Here is an 11700-nt window from a genome sequence, read left to right as displayed (position 1 = left end):
GAAGAGACAGCCCAGGTTTTCAGGGCATCTGACTGCTTAATGACGCTATCTAACTGTATTCATTACAACTTTTTTTTTCTTGATATGCAAAGATGAAGATTCATGGAAGAAAAACTCCATTTAAAGAATAGCTAACAGGCCAGGAATGGTGGCTTATGCCTGTAATCCCAGCATTTTGGGAGGCCAAGGCATGGGCCTATAGTCCCAGCTGCTCAGGGGGCTAAAGCAGGAGGACTGCTTGAGTCCAGAACGTTGAGGCTGCAGTGAGCTGTGATCGTACCACTGCACTGAAGCCTAGGTGACAAAGAGAGACCCTGTCACAAAAAACAAATAAAACAAACAAACAAAAAAAGATTTGACAACAAACGGCTCTATTGTCTTAGTGGAAAGAGGACCAGGTAACTCGAGACCTGGACCTGGATCTGACTACCCAGGTCCTGTCTGCCTGGTCCACGGCTCCATCCCTGGAGCCCAGAGTGTGCTTAGCACACAGCAGATGTTCCAAAAAATATGTGTGAGTGAATTCAACTGGGAAGTATCCCATCCTTGGATGTTTCATGAAAATAGCAAGCCTTCCATAATCTATAGCATTGAATATGGTAAGTTCCCATACTGTTTGTTAAAATATTCGGATTTTGATGAAAACATAGTCAGCCCTCCATCTCTTCGGATTCTGCATTGGAAGATTCAACTGGGGATCCAAAAATATTTGAAAAAAATCCAATAAAAAAATTAAAACAATGCAAATAAAAAATACAGTATGACAACTATTTATATAGCATTTACACTGTATTTGGTATTATAAGTAATCCAGAGATGATGTAAAGAACATGAGAGAATGTGCGCAGGTTCTATGTAAATACAACACCATTTTACATAAGAGACTTGACCATCTCAGATTCTGGTATCCAAGGAGTATCCTGGAACCAATCCTCTGTGGACACCAAGGGACGACTGTATTAAAACTAAAGGCTACCGTGGATGAGACTAGCGTACTAGTTGCACACTAAAATCTATTCTTTTCTTAGGGACTTGGTTAGATCCCATTTCTGAGGTCCTGAAATGAGGTAGAGCCACATTAGCCAATGGAATGGAAACATGTATGCTACTTCTAGGTTTAGGCTTTCTGATCATGAGGGTACCCGCTTCACTTTCTCTTCCTTCCTTCCAACCACTATTTAGGCATGGCAGCAACCAGGGTTCAGCCATGTAGCCATCCCTGGGGGATGGTAGAAGCAACAACCTGGGGCCCTGAATGACCAGGTGGAGCTGACTAGCATGATCTGAAACACACATTTCAGACATTCACATGAGGAAGAGTTAAACTTCTTTGTTATTTAAGGTAATGCATTCATGAGTCTTTTTGCTACAAAATAAACTTACAAAATAGGTGTACCCTGACTAATGTAGACATAATTATATCCATGAAAATGAATTTTTCTTCAAGAAAAGCTCATATTACTGTGGGCTTATTGAAAATCTGCTTCCATAATGAAAACTGAAAGAATAAAACATTCTACTGTCTTAAGCCTTCAAGTTATTCACTTTGGAGTACTTATTTTCACTTTTATATGCATATTCACATCTATTTATGCCACAATGCTTGAGACAGAACCCCATGGCTAATCTATACACCATGAGAAAATTTACTGTGATTTATTTAAAATCTCAGCAATTACTGAGTTCTGCACAGAATGTTAAGGCAAGGAGAGGAGACAGACCAGCGACACTGTTTCCAGAAAACACAATCCAAAAAAGCATACACAGCTGGAAATTGGAGTCACACTAGATTTTTAAAATTCAGACCAAATACAGAATTTATCATTTTACATATTAATAACATGAAATGATGAAAAGATAAGGCCAATGTACTTTTCTTAGTCTTTAGCTTTCTGGGCCTTTTGGCCTTACTTGATGTGATTCATGGCCCTGCTCTCCTCAGCTCTCATACCGTCGCTCTCCTGACTTCTTCCCTGTTTGCAACATCCCCAGACCCTCCTGAGAGCCTTTTTCTCTCTAAGTACCACATGCTGGTGTTTCCCAGGACTCTGGTTTTGGCCCATCCCTCACTCCTCAGGTTCTGCCTGTAATATAAGCCCTCAGCTTCAAATGCCATCAACATGCTGAAGATTCTCAGTTAAACCTCTCTTTCCCCCAGTAAGTCAGTGCTCCTGAGCCACAACATTATATAATCTAGGCTGGGCATGGTGGCTCCACCTGTAAGGCCAGCACTTTGGGAGGCAGAGGTGGGTGGATCACGAGGTCAAGAGATCAAGACCATCCTGGCCAACATGGTGAAACCCCATTTGTACTAAACACACACATACACACACATACACACACACACACACAAACACTAGCTGGGCATGGTGGTGCGCACATCTAGTCCCAGCTACTCAGGAGGCTGAGGCACGAGAATTGCTTGAACTGGGGAGGCGGAGGTTGCAGTGAGCTGAGATCGCGCCACTGCACTCTAGCCTGGGTGACAGAGTGAGACTCTGTCTCAAAAAAAAAAAAAAAAAAAAAAAAAAAAAAAAAAAAATTATACAGCCTACTACTGACTATAAACTGTCTCTTGAATGTTTCATGATGGCTCAAATGTAGCACCAATGCCTGTACTAACTTCCCCCCCACCTCCTTTCTTCTGTGTTCTCTATTCTAGGCAGGGGCACCACCACTAGCCAGACACCAGTGAGAAACCTGGGCCCCATCCTGCCTGTCTTTTATACCCCTGACCAACAGACCACCGAGTCCTGTTGATCCCACCTTGTAACCGTCTCCAAGACCTACCCACTCTCTCCATCTCTGCTGCCACTTTCTGAGTTCCAGCCGTTCTCATTTAGTCATTCAACAAACATTTAATCATACCTCACCACTCATATGCCAGTCACTGTCCTAGGCACTTGGGATGCAGCAGCAGTCAATAAAAACAAAAGTCTCTGCCCTCAGGAAGGTTATATTCTAGCCTGGGGAAGCAGACAGTACACAATGAACACTATAAATGTGTGTGTGTGTGTGTATGTGTGTGTGTGTGTGTTTCTGGGTTAGAAAGTAACAGATGCTATGGCAAAGAGAAGAGTAGGCTGAGGGGGCTGTGGGAGACCAAGGTGGAAGGAGGAAAACCTGGTCATTTTAACTGGAATGTTCTGAGTAGGTCTTATTAAGAAAGTGACATTTGAGCAAAGACTTAAAGGAGGTAAGAGGACTGGCCATAAAGCTATCTGTGGGAAAAAGCTTCCAGAGACAGAAACCAGTCGTGCAAAGGCCCTGAGGCAGCACAGTGCCCGAGCATGGAAGGAAGAGCTAGGAGCATCGTGGCTGAAGCAGAGTGAGTGAACATGAGGAGGCAGAAGGTGAGTGAGGCAGGTAAGGGTTGGAGGAATGGCACTCAGGCCTTGTGGGGCATTATAAGGACGTGGATTCTGATTCCAAGTGAAGTCCCTCCTCTGGATCACTATCCTAATAATACCACCACTAGCTGCCACCAGCTTCCAATCCATTGTCCACACAACAGCTGTCAGAGACCTTCATCTTTACATCCCTTTCACTCCCTGGCTCTCTCGCTGCCTTCATGCCTGGAGTCCACACTCCCTGGCTGGGTATTCGACGCCTCAGATCACCTAGTTCCCACCCAGTTTTCCACTCTGTGCTCCAGCCTGTGAACTAACTTTGAGGGCCCCAACGTGCCAAGCTGTCCGCCACCTCACACTGCGTAGGCTGGTTTCACCGCCCGAGGGGCCGTTTGGCACCAGCTGCTGCCCGACTTGCTCCTACACACCCTTCCAGTCCCTTTCTCTGCATGGCCTTCCCTGATCTGCCACCTGTGCCCCAGGCTGTGTAAGGCTGCCCCTCTTCTGACTTATGCCCCCAAATATGGCACCCAAACTACTTGCATCTCTGCGTCTTGCTCTTCTTCCATTTCTTCCTCTTCTTTCTCTAATGCTGCCACCACTGCTGCCACCTGTGCCAGCTACCATTCTCTGAGGGCTGCTGTGTCCTGGGCACCAGGCCTGTCTCTGTAGAGGTGCTGGGCTCCCTGAGGGCAGGGGTGGCTCTGAGGAGGGCCTTTCTTCTGCGACCCTTCAGAAGCCTACTCCCTCCCTCACTGCTCCAGCCCAGCCATACCCTGGTCTTATTGCAGCTCACACCCGCCCAGCTCTTCCAGCCTCAGGCTCCCTGCACTTGCTGTTTACTCTATCAGGAGCACTCTGTCCCCAGATCGTCACAGAGCTGGCCCCTTCACTTCATGTAGGTGTCTGCTCGTGTGGTACCATCTGGTACCTGGCACATGATAGAAGCATAAAACTAAAATCTGTGCAATCAGTGCTGATCGAAGTGAATGTTTTCTCTTCCTTGGATGTAGAAAAGCATATTTAATTCATATTTATGAATTTAAAAAAAGCATTTACTAAATATGACATATAAATAGCTAATAACCTTAATACCGGCTAAACGTAATACTATGAGGGTTAAAATAACACCTTTCTCATAAAGCACATGACATTCAGCAAGAGGCAGCTTCTACTACAAAGGCTTTGAGGGTCACAGGGTATGTCATCGTGGGTGGGAAACCTGGGGCAACGAACCTGTGGACAAACAGCTCCTGCTTAGTTCAGCTCACTGCACACTGCCTGCTGGCCCCAGCACTCTGTTTCACTAGACTAGAATAATGGGCACACTCCAGGACACACTACCTTTTAAGAGGTCACAACATTACTAATTTTTAAAGCTGAAGTAGCACCTGGGAAGACAGCAGGCATTGCTGGTGACCCAGATCCCATAGTCCTGGGGGAATCAGCAGCCCAGATAGGGTCCCCTTCACTGGCGTTCCTGCTTACTCTTACTCTAAGTACCTGCTTGTAATGACAAGTCAACTACTACTGTTTTTAAAGATTAAATTAATTAAATAGTATTAAGTAACAAAATATGCATACTCCACCCTCTTTACACAAAGGATTTAAGGTCACTTCTAAAAATACAGAATGTTTAATGAAATAGAACTAGGCAAAGGAAAATGAGGGCAGAGGCAGCCAGGCCAACTGGTCCCTAGGAACTGAGCCTCTCAAAAGGGAGTGCCAAAAATGGCCCCATCCTGCCATCACGTGACAGAATGAGGAACCCTGCAAGACGAGCTGCAAAGTGCCTCTTTTAAAGAATAGCCCTGGCTGCAGTGAGGCAATCCACAGCTCCACCAGGCTGGCCCTTCCTGGGGCAGGCTGGCACCCCAGAAGCATTCCATCAAAATAACATCTTCCCCACTGAGCACTTCCTTCGTCTCCTGACCTCATTAGGTCAATGCTGCTAGGATGTTATGTGCCTCCAGACACATTTGCTGAGGTCTAGCCCAACATTTTATTGCTAACTATGCCTCTAACTGTAGGGCCATGCCATTTCCATACTATTTCCACTCTCTGTTCAATTATTTTTCATCCTAAGGGCTTTCAACGCAGAACAGGCTGTCTCTACTCCTGTGAAGAATTAAAAGGGTGAAATAATTCTTACACGTATATGGCTCTGCAATCACTAACGTGCACTGCCTGTGTCATCTCACTTACTCCTTGCCCCAGGCCTGCATGGGGATACTCATGATCTCCGTTGCGGAAGTAGGAGGCTGAGGCTCGGAGGACACTGAGGGACTTGTCTGCTGCTCTGAATGGAGCTGGTGAGCTGGGGCGGAGGACTGTTGACTCAGTGCTCTCTGCACTGTGTCCCAACTGTTTCTCAAAGTGAAAAGCATCAGTCTGAGGGTAAGCCTCAGACTGACCTGGGCTCAGTATATCTGCTGTGTTGCTGGAAACAGGTGTCCCCACCTCTATGGGCCTCCGTCTTTTCAACTGTACAATGACACTCACATGCAGGACTGCTCTGAGCTCAGGCTCCTGCCAACAGTATGCTTCACCAAGTGTAGGTCACTCCCCTGTCCCATCATTCTCCATCCTACAGGATCTAACAGATACTTGGAACTAACTTTTAGAAAAAGTGCAATTTACCTGTTAGCCACCAGAGTGCAGTCAATTTCTGGCCGCTTTGTTTTGGGAATGACATACAGTGGGTACCTGTCTCCATGGCGAATGAACACATGCACTGAGACCAGCTTAAAATGATGCGGGGCATGACCTGTGAGACAGAGAGAAGCACATTGTCTGGTTATCACCCAATAGGTGTCAATCCTTTTAGAAGGGGGCCGAGGAGATAACCTGGCCATGCTTGTGCTGGGAATCTAAGCAGGAGGCAGCAGGGGCCACTGAGAGGAGGCAGAGCAGTGAAGGGGGCCTGGCTGCCATGCCAGGCAGGGGCCACTGAATAGTCTTATAAGGTGGGACAGAGGAACGTGAGTAGGCTGGCTATGTCCCAGGCCTCCCGGAAACAATGGAAGGCCTGGGAAATGCAGGTATGACTACTAATGTGGCCTCACTCACACGCACAGACCAGGGAGAGATCCACGGAAATACTAGAAACAACGACTTCTCCTTTAAATCTTTCATGAGACAAGAGAGGGCATAAAGAGATCAATAAGGATTCAACACTATGCTCGGATACGCTTTTAGAAAAGCAAAACTTGTAGAAATTGCCTCGCTTCCATGGAATGATGCCAGCAGGACATCCTGTGGACATCCTAAGTCCCAAGAGGCTTCCCTGAAAAGCAGAGTGTCTCAATGTGCTGTGCTAGGCCTGCCAAGGCCACCTTTCTACCTTACTGCCGTCCCACTAGAGATCATGATCATGGCAAACATTTGTGGTGGGCTGATCGTGAGCCACGTGGTGTGTTCAGAGCAATTACTGAATCCTCCTCAGTCCCAGGCATAAGGCCTGCGAGTTACTCCCATTTTTTAGATGAGAATGCAGGGACCCAGGAGCTCATTCCAGGGCACAGCCTGGTGGCAACTGCAGGCCGTGGGTCCTGGCCATCTCTGCAATGCTGCTGGAAGAACCAGTCCCCAAAGCGGTGTCTGTCCTGGTGGCACAGCCAGGCCTACCTTCCATGCTGTGTTCGGCCACACTGGGGATGTTGCAGTACAGAAGGGCTTCGTAAATGGGGTCTGTCACAGGGGGCTCCGTCGCAGGGTCAGGCAGGATTCTCTTTCGACTCTTGCTACTCACTCCATTCTTAGCTGCTGACACCGGGATCAGATGGACTGAAACGAAGCAAGGCAGGTCATGGCGCACAGTTGCTGGGGTGCCAGGCCAGCTGCATGGCCCAGCGTGGGGCTGGATTTCACTTTGAGGAGCTGCTCTTGTACTTCCGTGGGGCAGCTTCCCATTTGAGAAGTGCTTCCTGAGCCCCACTGTGTCCTGCCTCTTCCTCACTGCCACTACCCTCTCCTCACCATCTACTCAACACCAGGGAGGCCTCCCAGAAGAAGGCGCCTCACTCAGGGCAGTTCGTGGAAGAACTCACACACTAACTTCTTAGGACCTGATTACCTCTTCCTAATGCCCTTTAATTCCAGGGACAGCAACGGGAGGAAAACCATTATTCCTCTTGGAGGACCTGCCAGGTGCCAGATGTGGGTGTCTGACATGCTCCATCTATCAACATCTGCTTTATGCTTTGTGGGACTTCAGAGTTGCTCATTTAACCCATGAGAGCACTTTACAGAAGAAAGCCAAGGCCCAAGGCGTGTGTGCTGGTTGAAAGCCTGTCTCATGCTCACTCCTTGACTTTGGCTTCCCCACCACTGTCTTCAGGGTGTCATGTGTGGGTCCTGCAATCTGTGTGCTTGTCCATCTAGCACCCTCATTCCATTAGTGAGCTGATCCTTCCCCACCACGTGTGGTCAGGATGGACTGTCAATCACAGCATCCTCGCCCCCTGGCAGGGGTGGACACGTAACCAGAGTCAGTAAGGATAGTAATGGGGCAAGCAGACTCCCTTTCTTTGAGAGAGGTGATGTATAGACACTAGAAGAGGTGCTCTTTTTCTTTTGGATGCTGACCTGTAAGAATGGAAACGTGGGGCTGCCCACATGTCTATCCCCCATGGACAGCTTCTGTCTCAGTGGTCCCTAATCTCTCCATGCCTAGGGAATGTCTTTGCAGCATCACAGATTCTCTAGAACTTGATACACAGTAATTGTCCTACTTTCAGCCTCCAGACATTGAGGGAAATACATGAAAATAAGTGTACTTGTAGATCTATTTAACTTCTAAAAGGTTTGTTAATCAGCATAATATCTATACATACACACGAACAATAGTTAAAACAGGGACCAACCGCCAGTGTAAATCAATGTCAATTCCCTAATTACTTCTACAAATTCTTCTACATAAATATTTAAAACTTCCCTTTGGCAAACAGATGCCATAAACAAAGATGAAAGATAAGCAACACACTGAGAGAAAAATATTTGCAACTAACCTAACAGACAAATGATTAATATTCAAAGTACATAAGAGCCCCTACACCTGAAAAATCATTACAGGATATGAACAGACTAATTACAGAAAAATAAATACCAATGGCCAATAAACACATGAAGAGATGCTTAAGTTTATTTATAATTAAATATAAAACAACCATGTGATATTTTTCATAAGGAAATATGAATCAAACAGTGGGATATATTAATAATTTTTCCTCATCAAACTGGAAAATCATGTTTTAATGATAACACTCACTATTGGCAAGGGTGTGAGAAACCTGACGCTTCCAAGCATTGCAGGTTAGGGTGGAACCTAAACACTTTCAGGAGTGTTTGGCAGGAGCCGTCAAAATGGGGCATGTGTACTACCCCCGATCTCATTATTCTATGCCTTGGAATCCATTCTATATCTATAAAGATAGCAATGTCCACGCACAAAGATATCTGGCCAAAGAGATTCCCTGCGGTGCTGTTTGTAATAACAAAACAGGGAAATAACCTAAATATCCATCTCTAGCAGAACAGAATGTTATGTCCGTACTGAAGATTGTTCTACCCCAGTTAAAAAGAAGGGAAAAGAATCAAAGATAAATTAAGTGAAGTGAATAAATCAAGCCACTCGATACTGACACAATCCTCTTTGTGTAAAGAAAAAAAAAACCTATACATGTATAACTATGCAGGCATTTGTTTATTATGTAAATGCATAGAAAAAATGTCTCTAAGTTTACCCATCGTAACACAGCAGTGGTTTCCCCTGGGGAAGGACGGAATGGGGTGTCAAGAAGCATTTTCACTTGTTTGATATATTTGCACACACATATACGGACAGTCGCGAGTTGCTTAACAATGGGGATGCACTGAGAAATGGTCCTTAGGCAATTCTGCCATAGTGTAAAGACCACAGAGCGCACTTACACAAACCTGGATGGCAGAGCTTACGACACACCCAGGCTACATGGTACAGCCTGCTGCTTCTAGGCTGCAAACCTGAACAGCATGTTACCACACTGAATGTTGTAGGCAGTTGTAACACAATGGTAAGTACTCATGTATCTAAACATATCTCAACATAAAGTGCAGTAAAAATACGGTATTATAATAGGGCACCATCGTCATATGTGTGTTCTTTGTTGATGGAAGTCATGTGGTGCATGACTGTATATATATTTATAGTAAGCACATATTAATGTATCCTATATGTATGGAAATATGTATTTCTATATTTTAATCTTATCCAGGTGTGTTTTTCTTTTTTACAATGAGCATATTTTCCTTCATCACTTGTGTTACCAAAACAACAATCACAGAGATACAGAAATGGTGATTCGCCCACCCAGCATCAGACCTTGGTTGCTCCTAGGGCCGCTTTCTTTCCAGTAGCTGGAAGGTGCTGGGACGGCTCACACACAGCCCAGGGGTTCAGAGGGAATTCACTGCAGGGGTATTAGCACAAGAGCGCAGAAATATAGAAAAGTGCTAAGGCGGTCTCTTAGTGACCTGGCCCTCTGGCTGGTGGCAGCCTGCAGTCCTTGACTCTGTTCTTTTATGAAATCTGCCAAGTCCTGGCCCCTTGGCCATGCCTGTGGGCACGCTCCCTTGGAGTCTGGGCCAGGGATAGAAGCAGTTAAGGAGACAGGGTAATGAGTGACACAGAAATGGAGTGGCCCAGTTGAGGGCCATGGGTGTCCTAGAGGGCCTAGAGTTTGCTAGTTCATCTGTAAGCACCCAGGGGGAGGCTTGCTGTGGCTGCCACTTGGGAACCATGATGGCTGGGTGCAAATGACTCACCCATGACCCAAGGAAGCAGTGGTTTGAAAACCACAGACAAAGATCAGAATAAGACTTTTCATCCAGAAAGATTTTATCTGCTGTTTCCTCTGGCATCTGGGCCCGTCAACCTTGTCCACTAGTCTAGTTCAGAGTGTGAGATCGCCCTGTACTATGTGTGCCTCCCTGAGTCTCTAGCACATAGCATCAATCCGCAAGGCGCCCTCCCAATACTAGGCATTCGAACAGGTCCTGATGCATAGAAGCTGTGAGGAGAAGTCTCCCCAGCTCCATCTTGACTCCTGACCCCAACTTGATTCTCACTGTCCTGAGCTGCTCTGAGCTGTTCCGCCCCACAGGATGTTTCTTATCCCTGCTCCTCTGTTTGCTTGCAATTCTACCCTCACCCTCTGCTCCCCAAATTCGGCCAATGCTGTAACTGATCCTAGGGGTCACCTCCTCCAGGAAGCCCATCCCGAATCCCCAGGCAGTTCCCATATCCCCCTTCGTGAGCCTACTCAGTTCCTGCTGCCATCATCACACCACAGTACATGTAAAGCAGGATCCCGGTTTGTCACCCTGCCATCCAAGGGCTGGGGCTGTGCCTCTTTCACATTTATATCCCCTGCTGACTGACAGAGGACAGGTCATCCAAAAATACCTGCTGAACTGAGCCAGACACTGCGCTCCATGCTTTTGATGAAATATCTCATTGACTCCTCATGTGGAGCACTGAGGGTTACCAAACCAGTCTGGGGTGAGGGGCATCCAAGACAGGCCTCCCAGAGGAGACCCCCAGCTGGGTCTGAAAGGCTGATGAAGCTGGCTGCATGGAGGGGAACCTGTGAAGCACAGCCAAACACGGCAGATGAGTCAGCAAGCTGGCTCAGGATACGTCTTGGGTCTTGGAAGGCCTGGTCAGGTTGACCTCACCAGGGCTGATGGGCAGAGCTGCACTCTGGGAGGAAGGCTGGGAAGGGGCCTGGAGGAGCAGACCCCAGGCTGCAGACTGCCTCTGCCCTGGTGCTGTGCTACTCACCACATCAGCTCGTAAGGCTTGCCCTGATCATCTAGATAAAGGGAGCTGAGAGACAGACTCAGGGGCTGGTGGCAGACACAGCTCCAGGACGCTGCTCATCCCAGCAGGCTTTGTCCAGGCCCCCCAGTGCCTCTGTGGGACAATCCGAAACGCTGCTAACCCCAAACAGATGATAGGAGCTCAGATGTCACAGGGCAAGAGAAAGAGGCTGTGGGGGCGACAGAAAGAATAATGAGCAGATAAATAGATGGAAGGATAACGAGTTTCATTATGTAGGTGGGAAAACCCATGAATCTAAATGAGTGCCCTGGGGCCAGTGTGCCACCAGAACCAACCTGAATAACAGGATATGAAATATCTTTTATTGATAATTAACTCTGTACCAACGGGCACACAATTTCTCTGTGGTGTGATTATCAAGTAGGAGGGTAAATTTCCTTAAGCCACTTCTGGAAATGAGCCTCTCATTTATGGTGGCTTTCTCTGCTCATCTCATCTACGATCACTTTCATCCTGTTCACACAGCTA

The 11700-nt window shown here is 46.9% G+C and overlaps 1 protein-coding gene across 4 annotated transcripts in view; it reads right to left on the bottom strand.

Annotated features, from left to right (window-relative positions):
• The window catches only part of PXYLP1 (2-phosphoxylose phosphatase 1), a 62205-nt gene that overhangs the window by 9235 nt on the left and 41270 nt on the right, over window positions 1–11700 (bottom strand). For all 4 annotated transcript variants that reach the window (XM_017523723.2, XM_037736826.1, XM_037736825.1 and 1 more), the window contains 2 exons: window positions 6978–7136; window positions 5991–6117 (listed from right to left, as the gene is read on the bottom strand). In XM_017523723.2, the coding sequence (XP_017379212.1) occupies window positions 5991–6117; window positions 6978–7136 (286 nt within the window). The remainder of the gene's footprint in view (window positions 1–5990; window positions 6118–6977; window positions 7137–11700) is intronic.

This window comes from Cebus imitator, unplaced genomic scaffold (genome assembly GCF_001604975.1).
Source record: "Cebus imitator isolate Cc_AM_T3 unplaced genomic scaffold, Cebus_imitator-1.0 Scaffold30, whole genome shotgun sequence".
In the NCBI taxonomy this organism is placed as follows: Eukaryota; Metazoa; Chordata; class Mammalia; order Primates; family Cebidae; genus Cebus; species Cebus imitator.
This window is presented reverse-complemented; position numbering and strand designations above follow the sequence as displayed.